A 23,523-nucleotide genomic window follows, 5' to 3' on the forward strand; every position below is an offset into this window, starting at 1 on the left:
AGGGGTGACATTGGGTACTAACAATTAGTATAGGGGTGTGTTGTGTGGGTTAGATTTGTTAGGCCACAGAATCCAAGTCTGTAGTGTGCAGCAGACACACGAAAAACACACCGACTGATTCTTGCCAGTTTCAGAAATAATGCAAAATTGAGAGCTGACACCAGTCTTTCGCGAGGCAGAGCATGTGCAGTGTAGCTGCAGAAAGGGCCTTGAGAATAAAGCGGGCATTGTGTGAAACAGGAAGTGAGTGGAAGAAGATGCAACATTATTATGAAGTGATGTGTTCCGAATGCTGTCCAAAGGGTATACACCTGCGCTGGAAAGTTACACGAGAGGGAGGCAAGAAGGTGCTGGAAAGTTTTTGCATGTGATGAAATTGGAAGTGACTTCATGAAAGGGGTTGGAAATTATGAGGGGTGGTAACAGGTGACATCACAGAATGGGGGGATGCAAAAATCAATAGGAGCAATATGGAAGGAGCCTGTATTGTGGAAACCTGTTAAAAAGGGGGAGCAGTGCTTTGGCAGAGACAAGCAGATCATACTTGGCAGCAAAAGGGCCTGGCGAGTCAAGTTTGAGCCAAGAAAAAAGTGCATAGTGTGAGTATTATGAGGGCAATAATCAAACATTCAATTAATCAGTTAGGACCCATTTCTGCAGGGTATTGTAATTTGGCCCGGTGTCAAACTGACACAGAAGGCACATCTTCCTCTGTCTCTGAGGTACTGAGGGACCGATGAAGTTCCCTGATTCTGAATTGAGTAGCTGGGGGTTGATTCTTTCACGCAGGTGTCACAACATCATAATTTTGCTAATCTGTGTGGGTAGGGGAGGAACTGAGAGCTAAAACTGTCTCATAGTGTTGTGTATTCATAACGAAAGGTTGTCGGTTAGGATGCTGCAGGTTTGAGAGAAGCTACTTACTTTTGAATTACTATGCTGTCTGGTTGAAAAATGCAGAGTTGGGGCGAGGGCACACCCCTGGTGAACGTCCTTCTCTAAACAGAAACTACGTGACAAGTCTCCCATGGTGTTTACTACAACCTTAGCAAAGTTTCTGGAATAGAGCATCTGTATCATAGACCTGGTGTTAAGGTGAGTATCACGAGAGTGAAGCGTACCTGTAGACTTGGAAGAAGATCTTGACGTGGCAGCCAGACTGGCGACTGTCTTCTGATGAGTCAATGACGCGTGGTACCGGCCTCTCCGCCACCCAAGGTTGAAACAGGGTGGAAGATGGACCGACTCCCAACGCCACGGGACGCTCTCTCTTGATTAGCGTGGCGTCAGGACAGTGCAAGCACTGACAGGAGAGGCAGATGTAGAATGTCCTTTGACAGTAGAGTCCGAAGTACTTTCCAAGAAGAGGTCCAAGGACCCTGTAAAGAAGAGCGTTGAGGAGATGCTGGTATTGCTGCTGAGCGTGTACAGGGAGACTGAAGTAGATGGTTGAGCCAGGCACCCGCAAACCACTGGTGAAACGAAAATGACAGGCAGGTTGGTAGTCCGACTGGTGCAGTAGCTGGTAGTCTCAAAAGTCCCAAAAGGAACCAGGTAGCAGCTCAGGCAGGAGTGTGGGAACCAAACCCAGGAACTGGACAGAGGAACCAACCCCAGGAACTAGACTGAGAAACCAACCCAGGAGAGAGGGAAAGGCACCCCAGGATTGGGAACTCCGGGACCCAAAAGGACCTCCAAGCAAACACCAAAGGAGGGAAGGACCAGGGGCCACAGGAAGGACGAGAAACCAGGGAAGAATTCAGGCTGGAGCGGGCGAAAATGCAGGGCAGGAACAGGAGAGCAACAAACGAGCGAAGAACACGATCAGGGCACAACCGCGTTGAGACGCAAATTGCCCCTGATCGAAGCTTGTTTTATGGGATGGCCGGCACCCGAGAGGCTTGAAACGCAAACCGTCTCGTTGCCGGGTGCCGGCGCATCCAAAGCGAGGCTTGAAGCGCAAGCTCTCGCCGTGGAGAGGGCCCAATCTACTGCGCATGCGCGGAACCGAGACCGTGGGAACCCTAGAAGCTCTCCCCATGGCGGATCCCCGCAAGCGAAAGCGCGGGTAGATCCGCCAAGAGGGAGGAGAGCGAGCAGGTGCGGAGAACCCCGGTCTCCAGGTAAGTGGCGTGACACTATGACCCCTCCCAGGAAGACCCGGGGCCCCAGGCTTCCAAGGGAACCTCTCGTAAAAATCACACACAAGACGAGGTGCGTGCACATGCTGATGTGGTTCCCAAGTGCGATCAAAAGCTGGGTATCCCTTCCAATCCACTAAAAAGTGGAGCACCCCTCTACGATAGCGGGCATCACAGATCTCCTGAACCTCAAACTCGGGGACACCCTGAACCATAACCGGGGCCGGGCGAAGAGGGGAACAACCAAAGGTGTCTTTGACATGAGGTTTCAAAAGGGAGATATGAAAGACTGGGTGAATATGCCAAGAACGTGGGAGCTCAAGGCGAAAAGCCACGGAGGAAAGGTGCTTAGTTATCTTAAATGGGCCGAAATATCGTGGAGCCAGCTTAACTGGCAAATTGTGAAGTGGCCAATTCCTTGAAGATAACCAAACCTTATCCCCCACCTGGAGATCTGGTTCCACACATCGCCCCCTGTCTGCCTGAACCTTCATACGGTTCCTTGTCAACTCCAAAGTCCCACGTGCCTCTTCATGTTGCCTCTGAATGGAAGACACCAGGTCATCAGCAGAAGGAACCGTACTAGAGGGTACAGGATGGAAAGGCATCATTTTCGGGTGCTGGCCAGAAGAACAGTAGAACGGACTGATTCCCGTAGAGGAATGGACGGAATTATTGTATGAAACTTCAGCAAAGTCCAGACACGCCTTCCAGTTGGACTGAGTAGCGTTGGCAAAGCAGCGAAGATACCCCTCCAAAGTCTGATTAGTCCTTTCGGTGAGGCCGTTGGTCTGTGGATGATAACCAGAACTCATAGCCCTGTGAATGCCAAGATGGCCACATACGCTGCTCCAGAAAGAAGACAAAAACTGAGATCCCGGTCAGAAAAAAATGTTTTTGGAAGGTCATGCAACCGATATACTTCATGCAGAAAGGCCGACGCCATCTGGGCAGCCGTGGGTATCTTACTAAAGGGAATGAAATTAGCATACTTCGTAAAGCAATCAACCACAACCATTATGCAGGTACATCCGTCGGAGGGAGCTAAGTCTACAATAAAGTCAGTGGCAATGGTGTGCCACGGGTACGGCGGCAGTTCCGTAGGAAGAAGCAATCCTAGAGGTCTTCTTCTTGGTACCTTAGTTTGTGCGCAGACGGGGCAACTCTCCACATACTGCTTGACTGAACTGGCCAACCCAGGCCACCAAAACTGTTGAGACACTAGTTCTTGCGTAGCTTTGATTCCTCGATGTCCCCCAATCAAAGAATCATGAAAACCATGCAGTATGCCATCACGAATAGGCCCCACAGGAATGTACAACCTCTTCTGGAAAAACAGCAGACCGTCTCGTTCAGACACCGATGATTGCCGCAGAAGGATCGTTCGTTCAGGATCCATTCGGGTGGCATCCGAAATAGATTGTAGGTGGGGAGACAATGCCAACAAGAAATGGTGTGGGGAAATCAATGGTGAACTCACACCAACCTTTCTCTCCTCCTTCTCCAGAGACCGAGATAAAACATCCGCCTTCAGATTGGCGGTACCAGGGATGTAGGTAACATGGAACTGAAAAGTTTAGAAAAAGAAAGCCCATCTAGCCTGGCGAGGCGTACGGCACTGTAAGGAACGTAGATACTGCAAATTCCGGTGATCTGTACGGACCTCTACTGAAAAGCGTGCCCCAAGCAGGAGATGTCTCCATTCTTCAAAGGCCATCTTTATGGCCAGCAATTCCCTCTCGATAACCGCATAGTTCCTTTCGCTGGGATTCAATTTGCGTGAGAAATAGGCTACTGGATGTTCAATAGAGGTCTTAAGTTCACACTGCAGAAGGACTGCTCCAATGGCGAAATCAGAAGCGTCTGCCTCCACAATGTAGGGTAATTCGTCCTGAGGGTGACGCAGAATTGGGGCGGTGGTAAAAGCTGTCTTCAAGGTGGTGAAGGCCTGCGAAGCAAGAGAATCCCCCTTGAAAACAGTCTTGCTGCTGGTCAACCTGGTAAGTGGCGCTGTAGTTTGGGAAAAGTGAGGAATAAAGCGCCTATAAAAGTTGGCAAAACCCAAAAAGCGCTGTAGAGACTTTACATCATGTGGCTGCTTCCAATCTAGGACAGCTTGAACCTTCTTGGGATCCATTTCAATACCAGTATGATTGATCACATATCCCAGGAATTTGATGCTGTGTTGATGAAAAGAACATTTCTCCACCTTGGCAAACAACTGGTTAGAGGATAAACGGTGAAGGACTTCACGAACGTGTTCCACATGTTCCTCAAGAGATTTGGAAAAAATCAAAATATCGTCCAAGTAGATCCAAACCGAAATGCCTATTAAATCGCTGAAGAGGTTATCCATGAATCTCTGGAAGACAGCTGGGGCATTACACAGACCAAAAGGCATCACCCTATACTCAAAGTGTCCAAAGGGGATCTTAAATGCGCTTTTCCATTCGTCCCCGTCCTTAATGCGGACCAAATGGTAGGCTCCGCGTAAATCGAGCTTAGTGAAGATCCGAGCTGTGTGGAGGGTTTCCAAGATACTGCGAATCAAAGGTAAAGGATAACGATCTTTTATGGTTATGTCGTTCAGGTGTCGATAGTCTACATAGGGTCTTAAAGTTCCTTCCTTTTTCTTTACAAAAAACAAAGGAAATCCCACAAGTGACTTCGAAGGGGCTATGTATCCCTTGCTTAAACAATCCGACAGGTAGTCCTGTAACACTTGCCTCTCATCCTGGGTTAAGGCATACAGTCTTCCATGAGGAATTTCTAAGTCTGGCAACAAATCAATGGAACAATCAAAAGAGCGATGAGGGGGCAATGGTATATTTCCTGGTTCCGAGAACACATGTTCAAAAGCGGCATATTCTTGTGGAACTTGAGATATGGAACAAAGATTCGGACCTCTGCCAATAGATTCCAAGGAAGTTGAAGATACAAGAGTCTGGGTTGGGAGGTTATAATTCTGAGAACAAAAGGTGGAAGAGAAGGATAAAGTACGAGTTGCCCAGTTGATGACTGGATTGTGGCATTGCAACCATGGTAATCCCAAAACCAATTTGTAGATGGGAGACCTGATCACGTCCAAGGCCAAAGTCTCCAGGTGATCAGCAATCCGGAGTACCAGCCCCACGGTGTGAAGACGGACGAGTCCGGAGGACAGAGGGGATCCATCGATGACCTCAACCGGTAGGGCAGTTTGTCTGGAAAGAAGCGGTATTCCGTTGATGTTGGCAAACGATTCATCGATGTAGTTACCAGAGGCTCCACTATCCAGCAATCCGTAAACTTCCAGAGTCTTATCAGGCATAGATATCCTGATCTTCAAGGTCAATAAGACAGTTGGTTGCATGGGGTGAGAAGTGGAACAAGAGGCGGAAAGGCCTGAGAAAGAAGTGGGACCTGTTGCTGCCCTTCCATTACACAACAGGTCTCCTAGTTTTCCGCCTTCTTTTTCTGAGGGCGTAGGGGGCATGTACCCAGATAATGCCCAGCCGCTCCACAATAAAGACACAGGCGCAGCGTTCTTCTTCTTCTCCTTTCCTCCTCAGACAAAGGACCTCTCATGGCCCCTAATTGCATAGGTTCAGAGCCAGACTCCGGGGAACCAAAAGATCTGACTGGTACATTAGGCATTCTAGAATGAAATTTCTCAGACCGACGTCTCTCCGCCCTTCGCTCCGCTAGTCTCTGGTCTATCCGGAGCACTTGTTCGATAAGACGTTCGAGGGTCTCGGTCTCGGGAATATGAAGTAACTCGTCCTTGTATTCATCTCTCAAGCCTCGACGAAACAAGGTACTTTGCGTGACCTCTGGCCACTGGGAGTCGGTCGCCAGTTGGCGGAAACGGCTTATGTAAGTTATAATGTCAGCACTTCCTTGTCTCATGTCCATCAACTGGTTCTGGGCTACGGAAGAAAGGTTGGGTGATTGAAACACCTCCAAGAAAGCCTTTTCAAAGGCCACGAAATCATTCAAAATTGGACTATTGGTGACCACCAATGGAGTGGCCCAAGCAAGAGCGTTCCCAGAAAGATTCCCCAGGATATATCCAATCTTGGCCTTGTCGCTGGTGAAGTGAGATGGTCTAAAAAGGAAATGAATTTGGCAATGATTGCAAAATTCTGCTACACGTCGGGGGTCTCCATCGAACTTGATCGGAGTTGTATGTGCCAGTGAACCTTCTCCCTGCGAAGCACTCATAGCCCCCTGAGATACCATTTGACGTAAAGTCTGGTTTTCCTGACGTAATGCCGTCATCTCTGCTCGAAGAGCTTGAAGCTCATTCCGGATGTCTTCACCATCTTCCATCTCCAAATCTGAAGGCAGGCGTCTCAATCTGTTAAGGTGAGTATCACGAGAGTGAAGCGTACCTGTAGACTTGGAAGAAGATCTTGACGTGGCAGCCAGACTGACGACTGTCTTCTGATGAGTAAATGACGCGGGGTACCGGCCTCTCCGCCACCCAAGGTTGAAACAGGGTGGAAGATGGACCGACTCCCAACGCCACGGGACGCTCTCTCCTGATTAGCGTGGCGTCAGGACAGTGCAAGCACTGACAGGAGAGGCAGATGTAGAATGTCCTTTGACAGTAGAGTCCGAAGTACTTTCCAAGAAGAGGTCCCAAGGACCCTGTAAAGAGGAGCGTTGAGGAGATGCTGGTATTGCTGCTGAGCGTGTACAGGGAGACTGAAGTAGATGGTTGAGCCAGGCACCCGCAAACCACTGGTGAAACGAAAATGACAGGCAGGTTGGTAGTCCGACTGGCGCAGAAGCTGGTAGTCTCAAAAGTCCCAAAAGGAACCAGGTAGCAGCTCAGGCAGGAGTGTGGGAACCAAACCCAGGAACTGGACAGAGGAACCAACCCCAGGAACTAGACTGAGAAACCAACCCAGGAGAGAGGGAAAGGCACCCCAGGATTGGGAACTCCGGGACCCAAAAGGGCCTCCAAGCAAACACCAAAGGAGGGAAGGACCAGGGGCCACAGGAAGGATGAGAAACCACAGAAGAATTCAGGCTGGAGCGGGCGAAAATGCAGGGCAGGAACAGGAGAGCAACAAACGAGCGAAGAACACGATCAGGGCACAACCGCGTTGAGACGCGACTTGCCCCTGATCGAAGCTCGTTTTATGGGATGGCCGGCACCCGAGAGGCTTGAAACGCAAACCGTCTCGTTGCCGGCGCATCCAAAGCGAGGCTTGAAGCACAAGCTCTCGCCGTGGAGAGGTCCCAATCTACTGTGCATGCGCGGAACCGAGACCGTGGTCTCCCGCGCATGCGCAGAGGACTCCTGACGGGAACCCTAGAAGCTCTCCCCATGGCAGATCCCCGCAAGCGAAAGCGCGGGTAGATCCGCCAAGAAGGAGGAGAGCGAGCAGGTGCGGAGAACCCCGGTCTCCAGGTAAGTGGAGTGACACCTGGGTCTATGGGTTTATCCACAAACACTTTAGTTTCTTCCATAGTAGTGTTATGTTAACATTATCAAAGGCCGCAGATAAGTGGATTACTGAAACGTATATTGACCTGCCAAAATTCCCTCCGATATCCGAGATGCAGGCTGAAATAGCCAACCTACTTAGAAGCATTCCCGCCTCCTTTCTAAAGCCTGTTTGCAATAGGTTGAATCTGTGGGTCTTCTTTGACCACAACGTAAGCTCCTTCAATACCAGTGAGGTCAAGATTTTTGAGGAGCAATCGATTAATGAAATTGGGCAATAGCTCATAGGGTCGTCTCTGCTACCTTTCTTAAATAAGGGTACGAAGGTCACTTCTAGCCAGGATTCAGATACCATTCAACACACCATACGGCCCACAAGCTTGTGAGTTCTTTAGATTGCTGATAACAGTCACAATATCCGACCTCTAGAACTTGAAGGCCTAGGCAGATGACTTACTTCTCTCAATTGTGCAATGCTAATAGGGCTATATTGCATTTGAATGTGTTTGTAAATAGGTTTACGCATGGCTGTTCTGCAACACAACAGGATTGGAATTTTACTTGGGATTCACTTTTTTAAATTAAGAATCCACCAAATGCCCCTAGAGTCTTTCCTGATGATTTTACCAAAAATATCTTGATTATTACTGATATACTTGTGAAGTCTGTGGTTCTTCTGCCACATTTTATATTGTTGTGTCAACCTCTTCTTTCTTTTCCCTCTTTCCTCCGACGAGAGATCACAATATCTATCCAGTAGTTTAATCGCTTTCCAAAATTCAAATTTTTTAAGATTCTTATCTTTAGCCCCATCTTATCTCTTATGCGAGGTGAACAGTCTCTGTGTACAGTCGGTTTTTCAAATCTCCACTGTCCCAGTCTGGCTAATAGTCCTGGGAATTCCACTGGGCCGAACGCCAGTTTCTCTCCTTAAATGAAAGATTGGCCCACTAATTATGCAAACTTTTGTTTGCCATTTCAAAATTACTGCAGAAGAGAGATACCCTGTTTCTACCTTCTGCTAGCACAAAGTACTGCAGACCCAGTTCCATTGAATCTTCTTGAACGTAAGTCCTCTCCCTCCTCAGTAGGGTCATTTCTAATCTAGCATGGAAACTTAACTCTGTTATTTTTATTTCAGTCTCTCTTCCTATGTTATTGAGAAAAATGTAATCAATAGTGGATGAGGTCACTGTGTTCCACTATGTTGGTTCCTTTTTCAGGTTTTCTTCCAACAATAGATTGGTCTGTAGGAACCCCCACCTGGATATAAATTGCGACCACTCTCCCGTTATTACTTTTATAATTTGTTTGTTTGTTTGTTTATTTATTTAGTATGGCACGCAGAACCCAGAGGTAACAGGGCGCAACAGAGGACAGGAAGATAAGGTTACATAAAAACTTAGTTACAAGATAAGCACATATTTACATATATACATACAGATGATTATATTTTGGCAGGTCAGTTTAAGGGATATACATATATACAGTGAAGTTGGCTATAGTCTGTTAGTATGAGGGTGCGCAGATCAGTCGTAGGGATCACTGGATCGTAACCAGGTGAGAATGTTTAGCCTGAAACTGTGGTAGGATTGGTCTGCTCTGGTGTTGAGTGGGAGGGAGTTCCAGTGTCGGGCTGCCATGACAGGGAAACTACTGTCGCCCGTTTTCTTTTGTGTAAATTTGGGTACCTGAATGCGTTAGGAGTTAATCGTTCTGGTGGGGCGGATGGAGGTATTTTTTACCATTCTGGCTGCGAGATTGGGGAGGGGCTGCGTTGTTTAAGCATTTGAAAGTAAGTGATGCTGTTTTGAGTGAGATGCGGTCGCAGATTTTGAGCCATTTGTGTTCTCTTCTTTTGTTAGAGAGGTGTTCCTTAGAGGGTAGGTTAGGGGCTGTTCTGAGTGCATTGTTTTGCAGGGTTTGGAGTTTGTTGATTATATATTTGTTGGCTCCTAGGTACATGGCATTACAATAATCAAGTCTGGAGAGTATTAGGGCATTAGCGATGATGATGCAGCTAGCTTGGGAGAGGAATGATCTGCTTGCTCTGATAAGCTTGCACGTATATGCGGTAGAGCATGCGATTGAGTTTACTTGTTTATTTAGTGACAAGGCTGAGTCTAGATGAAAGCCTAAAGTTTTCACTGTTTTGGCAGCTGTAATGGTATTGCCATCGATGTTGAACGCTTTGTAGCTGGGGCTGAGTTTTTTTAGATTGGCGTTGGAGCCAAGGAGCAGGATTTCGCTTTTCTCAAAGTTCAGGCATAGGCCGTGTGTGGCCATCCAAGCCTGAATGATGAGATATATTTTGTTTCCAAGGCCATATCTGAGTCGAAGTTGTCCGAAAGGGGTATGAGGATCTGGGTGTCGTCTGCATAATAAGTGTATGTGACACCCATTCTGTCCAACTTGTCAAATAAGGGCTTGATAAAGATGTTGTAGAGGGTGGGGGAGACGCAGGAGCCCTGGGGAACACCGCATGTTATGCTGATGGGGTCTGCTGAGGGTATTGAGGAGAAGACTCTCATAGTTCGATTGTCCAAGAATGATTGTATCCAGTCTATGGCCTCTTTCGAGAAGTGGGCTGCGAAGGCCTGGTGTTTGCACAGGACTGTGTGATCCACCAGGTCGAAGGCCGCCGACAGGTTGAGGAGGAGTAACATGGCGGTGTTTCCTTTGTCATTAATTTCATTGATCTGGGTTTTAAGGGCAATAAGGGCTGTCTCAGTACCATGCTGTGATCTGAAACCAGATTGGTGGGTGCCTAAAAGTTTGTGGGTTTCTAGGTATTGCTGGATTTGTAGGTATGCTACTCTTTCTATTATCTTTAACAGGAACGGTACCGTGGTGATGGGCCTGTAATTGGTGGGAATAGCAGGGTCTAGTGTTTGCTTCTTAAGGAGAGGCAGAACCCAAGATTCTTTGAGATTATTAGGTATGGTGTTGGAGGAGAAGGATGCGTTGATCAGTTTGGTTATAAAGGGGGCTAGATCCCTGGCAGCATCCTTGATTATTTGGGGTGGGCAGTTGTCGCCTTTGCAGTTGGATGGTTTAAGTGAGGCTATAACCCTTTCAGTTTCTAGGATGGATATTTGAGTGAAATTGAAAGGATTCGGGCTTGATGGGTTGGTAGTTTTGGCATGGTGACTAGGCGATGATACGTTTGGGGTTATGGAATCTTTTTTCAGTTTGATTTTAGTTTGGAGAGTTTTGATTTTATTAGATAGAGCGTTTTGTACGCTGGTGCACCATTGTTTGTCTTTAGTTATGTTGTCCGGCGGGGGTATGGGGGATTCTAGTTCCCTTAGTATAGTAAATAGTTCTCTGGTATTGGAATTGGATTTTTCTATTCTTTTGTTAAATATGTTCTTTTTAGTGAGAAGGATTTCTTTTTTGTAATCATTGGCGAAGAGTTTAAGCTGTAGTTTGTTCTCTTCTGTGGGGGTATTGGGCCATTGGAATTCTAGTTTCCTTTTGCGCATTCTTAGTTCTTTCAAATGGGGGGTGAACCAAGTATTCAGGTGAGCTTGCTGTTTGCTTTTTTGAATTTGAGAGGCGCAATGATGTCTAGTCCATTTTTCATAGCCTGATTGTAGCTGTTTACAAGGCATTCTGGATTTAGGTTGTCAGGGAGAGCATTGAGGGTTGGTAGTAGAAGTGGTAGGAGATTGTTGGGAGTTATGTTTTTTTTTGCTCTGGTGGGCAGTGGTGGTGCCATGGTCTTTTCTTTACTGACTTCTTTATTGAGTGATAATGTGAAGTCGATGAGGTAGTGGTCTGTCCAGTGTTGAGGAGTGGTTTTGGTAATGGTGGTATCGCAGTTCAAGGTGGCGATCCAGTCCAAGGTCCTGCCTTTATTATGGGTGGGGGTGAGTACTTTTTGGAGTAGGCCGTGTTCGGCTAGCATGATAGCTATGGCTTGTGCTGATTTGTCGTCTGGGTTGTTCAGGCCAAGATTTAGGTCGCCAAGTAACAGTAATTGAGAGGTGTCTTTTGTATTATTGGCTATGAGGCTGGATAGGTCTGCCTCGAATGAGCCAATGGGGCCAGGAGGACTATATATGAGGTGGATGGTTAAGGTGCGGCAGTTAGAGATGGGTAATTTAGCAGTGAGGAGCTCGCAGGATTTGAGAGGTGATTGGTTCAGTAATCTTAGCTCGAGGGTGGTCTTTACTATGATGGCCAGACCACCTCCTCTATTATTGGGTCTGTCCATTCTGATTATTTGATCGTTTTCGGGGATGGCTATTGAGAGTGCTGGGCCTGCTGCTTCATGCAACCAAGTTTCGGTGATTGCTAGTAGGTCGAGGTTGTTAGTGGATAGGGTGTCGGCTATTTCTGTGGCCTGGGCCACTAAGGATCTAGCATTGATCAAAGCTCCGGATAGAGTGGTTGTATTGGGTGAGTCCTGGCTGGTTATAGGGATAAGTTTAGGTTGGGTGGAGTTGCTACAGGGCGTGGTTAGGTAAGGAAATACTTTAGGGTGTCGTGAGGTGGATCTCAAGGGGGGTTTAGGGAGTTTGTTGTGGTAGATAGGGTCATAGAGGCGGGGTAATCTTGCGCAAAGCCTGAGGTTTTTTCTGTGAGAGAGCAAGGTACATTTTCTGCTGGGGGCATGGTTGCTGCAACAATAGAGATGGTAATGGACTTAAGGAGGTATAGTAAGGTGGCCGTTTGATTTTTTCCGGCGTACATTGTATAAGGATTGTACATTTGTTACCCATTCAGAGAAATCAGTTTTTTCACCATTTTCCACTTATTCATAATCATACACACTCAGCTCACTCCCACAATTGAAATCTCCCCTAACATTATGGGGTTACAGTCGGTTTCCCTTTGCCATCTTAACAGAACTTCTTCCAGATAATTCAATACATTGTCAAGATCCATACCAGATGGATTGTAGTAGATGTTAAGTAATAACATGCAGCTGTCATTAGCACTACTTCGGTCAACAACTTGTGTAGCTAAAACTACATCGGAGGGACAGTTCCAACTAGCAATAACCAGCTGTTCATTAATTTTCACCGACGTTAACATCCCTCCCATTGGACTCCCTTATACACCTTTCTTAGCCCTTTTGCAGTTAACCATATATCGATCAATCGTAGGAGTCTCTCCAAGCTCTGTTTCCTGCAAAAGAATATAGTCCAGTTCGTTGAACACCTGCTTAATTTTTGGATTTAAAAATGTATTAAACCCTTGTGAATTCCAACATAGCGTATGCCTTTGACTTCTCCTTAAAACCAGGTCTCGTGCCTCGGAGGGAGGAAGCGAGCCATCCCTAAGCTGAAGTTGGTGATACTCTTGCAGCTTGCCTGCGTGGTTCATTTTCAAAATAAAACTGAATCGTTAGACTTTCGCGAGGTCTCTTACTAGGCTCTTTGAGACGTTGTTGGGGATGGTAGCTCTCAAGACCCAGCAATAGAATGTCCTCTCGATGTTCGCTCACCAACCTCTCAATCAATGTTTAGTGGAAATGCACTGCACATTTACCTAAATACTCTCAATCAAATAGCTGGACAAATGTTATGTCCGGCGACAGAATTGCCCTTAAGTCTGGAATCATGGATAAAATTGACAGTATTCTCGCTTTATTTAGAGGAATGTGCCAGTCCTCATCTACTGTTCCCCTTCACCTTCCCTTTAACCCTTCACTTGTTTTTCTCTTCACAGCTCTTACCACTTCTCCCCCTTCAGCATTCCTGTCCCTTCACCCCTCCTCACATCTTTCCCTTGATCAGTCCTTCCCTTCACCTCCGAGCCACTACAGACCTTCAACCCTTCCCTCTGAAGCTCCCTGCATGCTGTTCTCCGGGATAGGGGTTAGTCCATGGGAAACACTGGACTTATAAGGTCCTGTATGACTGGGAGGCTAGCGACAGGACTAACGGCTGGTCTAATTTTAAATCGGAACACACTTTAATAACGACGGCCACATCCAATCTTCTACCCGAGGGCGGTAACTGGAAAATTGTCAAATGAGTTGCATTTTCTACAATGCCCCCTTGGATAACACAATGCACTTTCTTTTCTTTTTCCCTGATCACAACCTCTTTGGGGAAACTACTCTCAAATTATTACTATGAGTTTTGCATTTTAGACATTGTAGACTTGCTTTATTTTTAATGTTAGCTCAAACTATGTTAGTAGCCGGGACGCTGTTCACTTATCTTTGGCGTTCATTGAGAGAGAGATTAAGGTACTCATGTTTAGGTAAATGGACGGTTAAATTCTTGTTTGTATAATTGTGCCTTTTTATGTATCTGATATTTTATTGGAATTTGTAATTCATGTAATAATGGAATATGCATTGTCATTAGATATGGATAACCTTATCCGCGATAAAGTTGCTTGATAATAAAGACTAACGACTGCCTCACCTCAGCTAGGCCCACCAATGTGGGACTATGTTTATTATGTTACATTATGATTCATAAGTGAGGTCAGGTTATACAGATAACACATGTCATACGGGTAATTACTGTTCACCGAGCCGTAGATAAGCTCTCAAGAGGGCATTAAACGAGCTCTTCCAGTCTGTAGACTGATGAAGCCCCATTTTCGTAGCGTATCCAAACACTTGTCAAAGCAACCATTTTGGTGTTTATGTTTTCAATGTAGTAATGATTGTTGCCTGCATTTTTCCCTCCTGCATTACAATGCCCGTAGTGTTCAGTTCATATAACTAGAGTCTGCAGTATTGGTGTGCTTGCTTTGGTGGATTTGGGGGGTTTTCACACGTTATCTGCTTTTAAGTAAAGTGTACATTTATAAGAGAACTTTGCTTGGACGTTGGTTTTCCTTTGGTACTTACAGTGCAACTGTTGTTGTTTGCTCGATAATAGAGGCATTTAGACTTTGCAGTTTTTTGGATTCTAAAAGGGTGTGTGGTTCCAGATGCTTGGCTCATGGCGAGTGGTATCTGTCTGACTAGAGTGTGTTTTGGTGACCATGGCACACACATTAACATCCCTTTGCCTTAGCAAGATACATTTAGGGATATGCTAGAAGGGATATATTGATTGTTGGTGATGCAGGGATGGTTAAATTAACTGCAACTGTTTTTTTTTTTTACAAGCTACAGCTTGTGGTTTACCAAGCACCCAATCTGTACTTTTTGAAACCCAGCTCTCCTGATGGAATTAGGGGAAGAGAGAGGGCTGGTTTAGAAGTAGAGGGGAATCTCGGGGAAGCAGAGGGTGGAGTTAGAGGAATGGAGAGAGAGAGAGAGAGAGAGAGAGAGATTGTTTTCAGCCACTACTGGGAAATCCCCAAATCTCGAGGATACCAAGGATTTGACAACGCCTAGCCTCATTTTTAAATCTCGGTCCAATACATATGTGACACCTAGTGGAATCTACCCAAGGAAATATGTCTATGGAACTGGGGCACTGATATCTATACAATTACTGCGCCAGAGCAAGAGTTCCTCTTCCTCATACCACCCACGAGCTGATACCTGGTTTTCACCTCTATTTTAGTCCTTGTGCCAAAACTGAACATAGGTAACACCTAGTAATTTGAGCATGGCCTGGAGGCCTTCCTCTTGCTAGAGCAATGCCTGACACCACCGTTGGCATGAGATGGACAGGTGTGGTTGGAATGCGGGGCTGTTGGAACATCCCTGCCCTTGTTGGGTTGACGCAATGCATTCTTTACATCTAACTTCCTGCGAGATACAACAGGCGGGCTTGGCACCTCAGAAAATGTACTCATAGCCAGTGCGTGTAGAGTTCTCACGCTCCAAACTTAAAACGTTCACATGCCGCCTTTCTGACTTGTCAACTTTTATCATTTACTCTTTCGAAGAGTCTCAGTCTCACTCAGCCGCTCTTGCTTTCGCGCAAAAAATATATTGATTTTTATAAACAGCTCCTTAAACACCCAACAGCATTGACGAAGAGTTGTATATACCGTGGCATAACCAGGGTTGAAAGACATAACGTGGCACACTATTTTGAAGCATTACTGTACTGTGGGGTAGCACGAATAACACGCGGCAATATGTCAAGAGCATACGCCTCCTCGTATGATGGAGCTTAGTAGAGTATACTATGGGAAACAGCAGAGCACGATGGTGTAGCATTATCCCAGAAGAGTTTAGCTACCCGGTCATAAGGCACACGGGTAAAACGCAGCATTATTTATATACGGTGACGTAGCGTAATATAACGAAGCTTTAAGTGACATAAAGTTCAGAATATGATATCTTAACAGTAGTATGACGTGGCGTAGTGCAATAAACTATGAAATAGTGCACCACACTACGTACATTATAACAGCATAGCACAATGCAGACTATTTGAGGAAAAAACTCCAACATGGAAGGAAAGAGCCCTGCGTAATACAGAGAGTGGCATACTATAATGTAGGATATCAACAATAAATAGTATAACCAGGTATGAAGCAGGGTGACACGTCACCTGAAGTAGCACGGTGCACTAAAAGGTAACGTATATTACGTACGCGGCGAGGCACCATTAAATAACACAACTAAGAATACCACAGGACTGCACACAATATCATACATGTGCTTACATTAAATAGCGTAGTGATGTAACTTCCTGCAAAATAGCATAACAGGGCATGGTTGAGCAGGGCACAGCTGTCTTTGCATACCCCGGCACCTAGAAACGTAATATTGAAGCGCAGTTAAATGGAGAGCGGGAAAGCGGAACGTGGCATGGGTTAAATTACCTCAGCAGATTTTACTGCAACAAGGTTCGACTTAGCTTTTTGTATCGCAATGTAGCATAACATGGCATAAAGCATGTCAATAAGGCATAACGTCGGAACAGGATGGTCCAGTAAACGACACGGCTTGACATACCCTGTAGAAACTGGCTGCCTGCTGCAGCGGGAGCAAGACGTGCTTGGAGTGCTCCGGTGAGTAGGCGGCGTGCCCGGGCACCAGGACCCCGTCTTCTGTGCAGAATAGCATCTGCCTGCCCGCCGCGTCGGCCGCCGCCTCCTTCTCACGGTGGGTGTCGGCCAGGCGGCCCAGCGTCCGCACCGGGGTGTACTTCCTGTCCGGGTGCTCCCGCTTGCACATGGGGCAGGTGCAGACGTCCACGCTGGCCCAGTAGCGGTCGATGCACTCCTGGCAGAAGTCGTGCGAGCACTCGAGCACCACCGGCTCGCGGAAGATCTCGTGGCAGATGGGGCAGCTCAGCTCCTGGGCGATGCCGTCCTCGGCGGGCGCCAGGCCTGCCATGGCTGGCTGCGGGCACGGCGAGGCGGGCGAGCTTTCGCGTTGAGAGAGCCTCGACGCCAGACTAACCTGCGCTGAGGCGGGAACGGAGGAACGTGTCTTAGTCCCGAACATGCCCTACTTCCTCGTTTCATTATCCTGTGAAATCCTATCCCTTTTTCCACGTGACGCACTTTATTCATAAATAGTCCTGACTCACACACACACATCACCTTCATGCACAATGTCCCTCCCTCCAAATCCTGACTCACACACGGTGCATGCACCATGGTGCGGACTCTTGTAGCTGAGAAGATTCACCATGACCTTAAAATATGGGTCAAGGCGAATAATAATCATCGGGAGTTTCCCAGCAGAGAAATGTAAATGTTTGACAAGGTTTTTCTGGTATTGTGACACATTCCCATACAAATCGCTTCAGGACACAAAACTTGCCACAACATTGGCTCCCCAAATGAAGGCCACCGCAGGGGGATCATTCACAGATGCATGACGGCTGAGTAATGTTATGTTCTCTCCTTCCTACCCTGGAGCTGTATACAGGGTGGGGGGAGGGAACAGGCCTGCCTACATTTGAAAATTAAAAAAACCCTGAGGTACCTTCTGTTGGTTGTGCACGCCTAAGACCGCCCATACGTGACGTGTGTAAAAAGTGTGTGTGTGTGTGCATTTATATATAGGTACACATATATTCTCCTGCAGGTAAGGCACAGAAGAATAAACTGATTTGCTCAGGATCACAAGTGGAATTTAAAACCAGTCCCCAGTTTAGGGGCTTGACCGCATATTTCCTCAGGCCTAGTTGGTATAAATGATTTCAACGTGTGAATTTCAAGAATACTGTGTTAAAGAGATTACTCAAAAAGTACAAAAGTCATAATAAACCTACTTGACAAATATATAAACCCCTAAAGAAATATGTTAAACAAAAAGAGTATGACAGTAGCTTTTTTCTCTCACCTCTCCATCTTGATTAGAAGACTGCAACATCATGTGTCAGGTAACCTATCCCAGTAACAGAGGCTGTGAAGTCCCGATGATTACTCTGCCTACTACTTAAGGCCCCCTCACGCTACATACTATGCCCAGAACTTCTCTACCTCCCAAAATCTGTATATAGTAGTCAGGGGCAGGGCGTTTGGTCAATGGAAACAAAACGTATACATCCCTATACCTGCGCTATAGCTCAGTGAGTTCAATGTTCCTGGTGACACCATACAGGGCACATATTTGAATCCTGATGGGGATCATGCTTGATTCTTTCATTTCCCCCTCAGATGTCCAGCAGTCCCCCACTCTTTCCCGGAGGACCTTGAGAAAGGTTCTAAAACCCAGAGTCGCCTGGCCAATCCCTGACATTCGGCTGCTGTAGGAGGGAACTGGGGCACATACTTTGGAAAGGGATCCTAGCACAGGGAAAAAACAGACTCCTTTGGTACAGCCACAAGCAGGATCTCCCTGTGCCTAGTTACCCAGCATTCTTTACTATTTTCTGTGTGATGATGCCGTCTTCATCTTCACACCTACGTATCAACTTGGTCTCTGTAGTGTTGTAGTGGAGGAATTAATGATCAAAGTAGATCGTAGTTATAACTGCGCTTTGTGCATGAGAGGAAATTTGTTGATTGCTTATCTTGCATTAAAGAGATTATGTCCTCGGAGCAGGCCCGGGGAGCGTCCACCGTTCTCTGTCTCCGTGCTCTCAAACTACGCCACGTTCCTCCCATGGACTCCTCATCTTTGATATCGATCTCCCCGGGGCAGCTGCTCTTCGGAAACATTTTTCGCCGACAGGGGGTGCAACACACACCAGAGAGGATATTGGGGCAAGTATACATAGAGGCGCCACGCTCCGTGACCTTAGTTCCACCCTTTTCCCCAGCACTCTAACGCTGAGGGACCGCAGAACCAAGGTGTGGTATTTCTCCACCAAGAGGGACAGGCAAGGAAGATGATGAGTCAGTGGGGCGGAACCTTCTTCAGAAAGAACATTACTGAGAGTTAAGTAATTTGTTCTTCTAATGGACTCCTTCTTCCCATGCATTCCTCATCTTTGATAGACTCCCAACGCAGTACAGAGATCCAGAGGAGAGAGGACAGTGTTGTGATGTCATTCTTCACTTCATTCCACCCGGAGTGAGGAATGTTTTGTTTCCCCACGTTCCACCTGGAACGCAACCCGGCATTCTCCCAACCGCCCTCCTCACCTCCGGGGGCCGTATAATGAAGCTCCCTTCCCAAACATATTCAGCCTCAGTATCCTTTATTACAGACAGCTAGAACACCACCTAAACCAGAAAAGTCTGAAGGACCGCCATGCCAAAACGAGCTTCATGAACAGACAGAGAATCCAAGCAGTAATGCGTTGTGAATGTGTGAAATGGAACCCACGTTGCTGCCTGGCATATGTCCAGAGCAGAACAGGAACCCCATGTTGCAGAGCATAGGTGCAACCCCCTCTTGTGGAATGAACTCTGACGCCTCAGGCACATCCTTACCACCCAGATCATAGCATTCCTTGATGCAGATGATCCACTTTTACAGGTTTGTTTAGTCACAGCCCAGCCAGCACCAGCATAACCAACGAAAAGCTGGCCAGGTTTCCTGGCCTCTCATGTCCGAGAGAGGAGGGCGCACACTGGTTCCAGCCAATGGAAATATTTCCCTGCTTTGGAAGGCTGAGGCTGAGTAAAAAAGACAGAAAGATGGATCTTCTGAGAGAGATGGAAATCAGAGACCACTTTTGGAAAGGAGGAAGGTATCACTCTCGATGGTGGAGAAACCGAAATAGGGAGGTTTAACTGACAATGCCTAGAGCTCACTCACCTGTCTAGGGCAAGTGATGGCGACCAGGAAAATCACCTTAACGGTGAGTAACCTCAATGAACAAGAACGGAGAGGCTCAAATAGAGCGCCCAATAAAAATGTTAACACAAAATGTAAGTCTCACGACGGAAAAACAAACTGGCATGGAGGAAACATGTTACAAAGACCCCAAAGGAATTGCATGACCGTGGGCATTGTGGAAAAAGAGCACTGTACCAGAGTTCCCTGGAAAACTGAGATGGCAGCAAGATACCCTTTCAGAGTGCCAATCTGCAGGCACGTCTGGGCCAAAGAAATCAGAAAATACAGAACAGGATGTGGAACAGGCAAAAGGGTCCAGAACCGTCTCCCGGCGCAAAGCCAAAAACGTATGCCACCTACGGGCATAAATGGTTTTGGTGGTGGGCCATCTAGTATAGAGGAGCATGTCCAGGATGTCCTCTGACAACTCCATTCCTTATACCTCCAGCCTTCAGCAGCCAAGCATAAAGGTTCTTACCTATTGTGGTTCGGATGCAGGACTCAACCCCCTGATTGGGAAAGGAGGTCTGTTCTCTGCAGGAGGTGCCAGGGAGGGCAGATGGCAATGTCGAGCAATGGGTACCACGTTCTTCAGGTACAGACCAGAGCGATCAGGATCATCCTGGACTTGAGCAGGCGTAGCCTCCTGAGAACCAAAGGAATGAAATGTATCAGCGGGAAGGCAGAGAGCAGGTTGTAGTCGTCCTTGACCATCAGTGCATCCTCCAAGGCACACTGTCAAGGACATTTTCGGGAGCAGAACCATCTGCAGTTCCTGTTCACACTGGAATTGAAGAGATCCACCAGATATGCTCCCCAATGGGAAAACACGTCTTCCAGGACTTCCTGACAGAGCTCTGTGATGGTGTCAAAGAAGGAAGCTGAAACAAGGGTGGCATGTTTGTTGTTATAGACTTTTATTGATAGTAAAATTAATCCTCACTATCCCTAACCCTAAGAGGGATTTCCCTGCCTCAAACTAATACTAATAGATCTTTCAGAATCCCCATCCAAATGAAAGTCCACCGTCCTGTGTCACAACCTACTTCTATCCCTTTCACTGCAACTAATGACTAATACAATATAACAGAAAGTTCCTTCTCCAGGAGAAGGACTCCCATCCCCTGGTATATAAGTGATGTTTCCAAAATGTTTTCTTGCAAAAAGGTTCCAGGGGGAATGACTCCCTTCCCCTCCCTTATAGCAATCTAACAGAAAGTTCTTTCCCCGGGGGAATGACTCTCCTCTTGTAAACAAAAATTACTTTGTGCCGTCACCCTTCCAGACCAAGAGAATGACTCCCTTCTCCTGTTACTGGTCTGCACCTTCCAATACAGTTCACAACAAGGCCAGGGGGGAATTACTCTCTTCCCATGGCATTTGGTTTTCTCACCAGGATAATGACTCCCTTCTGGTGTTTGAGAGTAATTTTCCAACTTGGGTTTTATCTTGACACTCTTTCATTTTTATCAGCAAAGTCCCAAGCCCTGTTTATATCAACGTCCCTGACTCTTCTCTGGTGGTCAGTGGGCTTATGCCCACCACTGGTACTAGGAGGATTTCCTCTGGTGCTTGGCTCTCTTCTGCTGGCGTCCCAGGCCCTTTTCTGGTGGTCAGTGGACCTATCTCCGCCACTGGGATGAGGAAGATTTCCTCGGATGCTTGGGACTCTGCGAAGAGATGAAAGATCATGAGGAGAGGAGAGGAGAGACCGCAAGGAAGTAAATGTCAACGAGAGAAAGGTGCCCGCAAACCAGGACAAGCGAGAAGGATTCCGATGAACACAACTCCAGAAGACGTTCTCCTTTAAAAGCGAAGGTAACTGTGAGGATAGGAATCACATGAGACCTCAAGGAGGGAATCATTATACCATACTACCAACGCGTCACAGTAGCAGTCATGAGACAAAGTTAATCTTGAAACAAGTAACTTAAAATGTGATAATGCCAAAGAGCAAATTAGTAAAAAGCTGAATAAAGAGAGAAGAGAACCAGTGATAACAATACCTTGGGAAAAGAGGCAAAGTTCAACTTGAACCACATGAACATAAAATGTGATTATACAAAAGAGCAAATTATTGAAAAGCTGAATCAATAGAGAGAGCCACCAGTGATAATAATGCCCTGGAAAAAGGGGAAAGCAATACAGCAGATACACAGGCAAGTAGTCCAAAGTGAACTGAGTCATAATAGACCAGGGGGGAAAGCCTATCTGAACAACACCCACCCGTCCCGTATCCAGGAATACGCTGAGAACCACAGCCAGGAGTGTAAAGCTTACAAGAGTTCCCCAAAGGGGATTCTCAAAGAGGAAGGACAACTCACTAGCCCATTTGAAGAGTTACAGAGACTGATCCAAGAAATTATATGAAACTATTTAAGGGTCATATGCTAACCCTTACAGACTTGTACTAAAATATCCTAATGAGAAGAGAGACATTCTCTGAGCCTAAGTTAGTTTGCATAGAGGTAGGGTCAGTTAGGATAGTTTTGGACAGCAGACATGTGTATTTGGACTTTCATGAAGGACGGAGGAGCACCTTAGTAAAATAGGTAGGAATCACCCATAGTGATATGGACAAATAGGCCTTATAATTCTTACTTAAATAAAATACTATGAACCATGTCCTCTGAGAGTCCGTGTCTTCTGACTCGCCACGAAATCTATCAGAATACGAATTAATGTGATCCTAAAAGATTTCATCTGGTTTTCTGGTATTATCCAAATTGTTTGTTTACAATTGTTCGAATGAACAATTGACCGAATTTAAAGGGTCACAATTGACCTTTTCACAATTGACCGTATATATATATATATATATATATTATATATATATATACATATAGGGGTTTTGGGGGGTTTGGCGTTGGGTGGGGGGTTGTGGGGGGTTTCCCCCCACATATATGTTACAATTGACCTTCACAATTCGATCAATTGTGAAAAGGTCAATTGTAATTCGAACAGTTGTAAAACGAACAATTCGTATACAACCGGTTTTCTCTTTTGTATTTTAAAATTTTAAATACACCCAGAACACAAGCTTGTGAAATTGTTATTTAAAAACAGGCAGAAAACCTTTGAATTATACAAAAAGCAAACCCTTTTTTGTGTCAAATAAGCAGACCTTAAATAGGCTTGCCATAGGCCTGCAATACATGGTCTGCTCTCTTCTGTCTAGAACCCCTTCCTCTAAAACGTCTTACATAAAAATAAAGATCAGGTAATGAGCTAAAGAATGCCACTGGCATGTGAGGAGGCAGTCCTTTTCACAGAAGACAGCACAACATTGTCAGTTATATAAGATGATTTGTCCAGGATCACTATCGTTTGCTGGCAAAGCCAGGATATGAGCACAGACGGTTTGGTTCCACAGTCTTTCATTTGGATACCTAACCACCGCTCCTAACACCTTATGTTCATCATTGGAGATGCCTGCTAGATTTTATAACTTCCCGTTTGAATAAACTAATTTCCAAACCTTCACCATACAGATGCTATGTTAGTTTCTATAGCAACCACTATCAGGTGCAGGTACATTGGTAATAGTAGCACCTGTTGTGCTACAACACAAAGTACATATACATGCAGGTTTATCAACTTGTAATCTTGCATATGAACACAGATCTCTGCAATGAGTGCTTAATACATTGAGCTGACTTCTGCACCATTGCGTCACGCAAATTTATCAATATGCAGTTGAGCTTTGGCTATTGCAGATGATCAATAAAATCCCCACAGAAAGGTGAGAATGTTACCGCAGGTGTACGACAGTGACCGCACAAACTATGCATGCCACAGTGAACACAGAAATCATTACAGGATGAATTGATCAGAGCAGAATGTACTTGTCAACAACAGACAGGCTATAGGTTTAGAGCTTC

General features: G+C 46.2%; 1 protein-coding gene across 1 annotated transcript in view; it reads right to left on the reverse strand.

The window, feature by feature from the left end:
• Positions 1–16,959, reverse strand: part of LOC138580937 (zinc-binding protein A33-like) — a 71,765-nt gene extending 54,806 nt beyond the window's left edge. The window contains exon 1 of the mRNA XM_069651871.1: positions 16,415–16,959. Coding sequence (XP_069507972.1) covers positions 16,415–16,909 — 495 coding nt within the window. The 5' untranslated portion in view covers positions 16,910–16,959. The remainder of the gene's footprint in view (positions 1–16,414) is intronic.
• Positions 16,960–23,523: the final 6,564 nt, after the last annotated feature.

This window comes from Ambystoma mexicanum, chromosome 3p (genome assembly GCF_040938575.1).
Source record: "Ambystoma mexicanum isolate Mex_15411 chromosome 3p, UKY_AmexF1_1, whole genome shotgun sequence".
NCBI classification, from domain to species: domain Eukaryota; kingdom Metazoa; phylum Chordata; class Amphibia; order Caudata; family Ambystomatidae; genus Ambystoma; species Ambystoma mexicanum.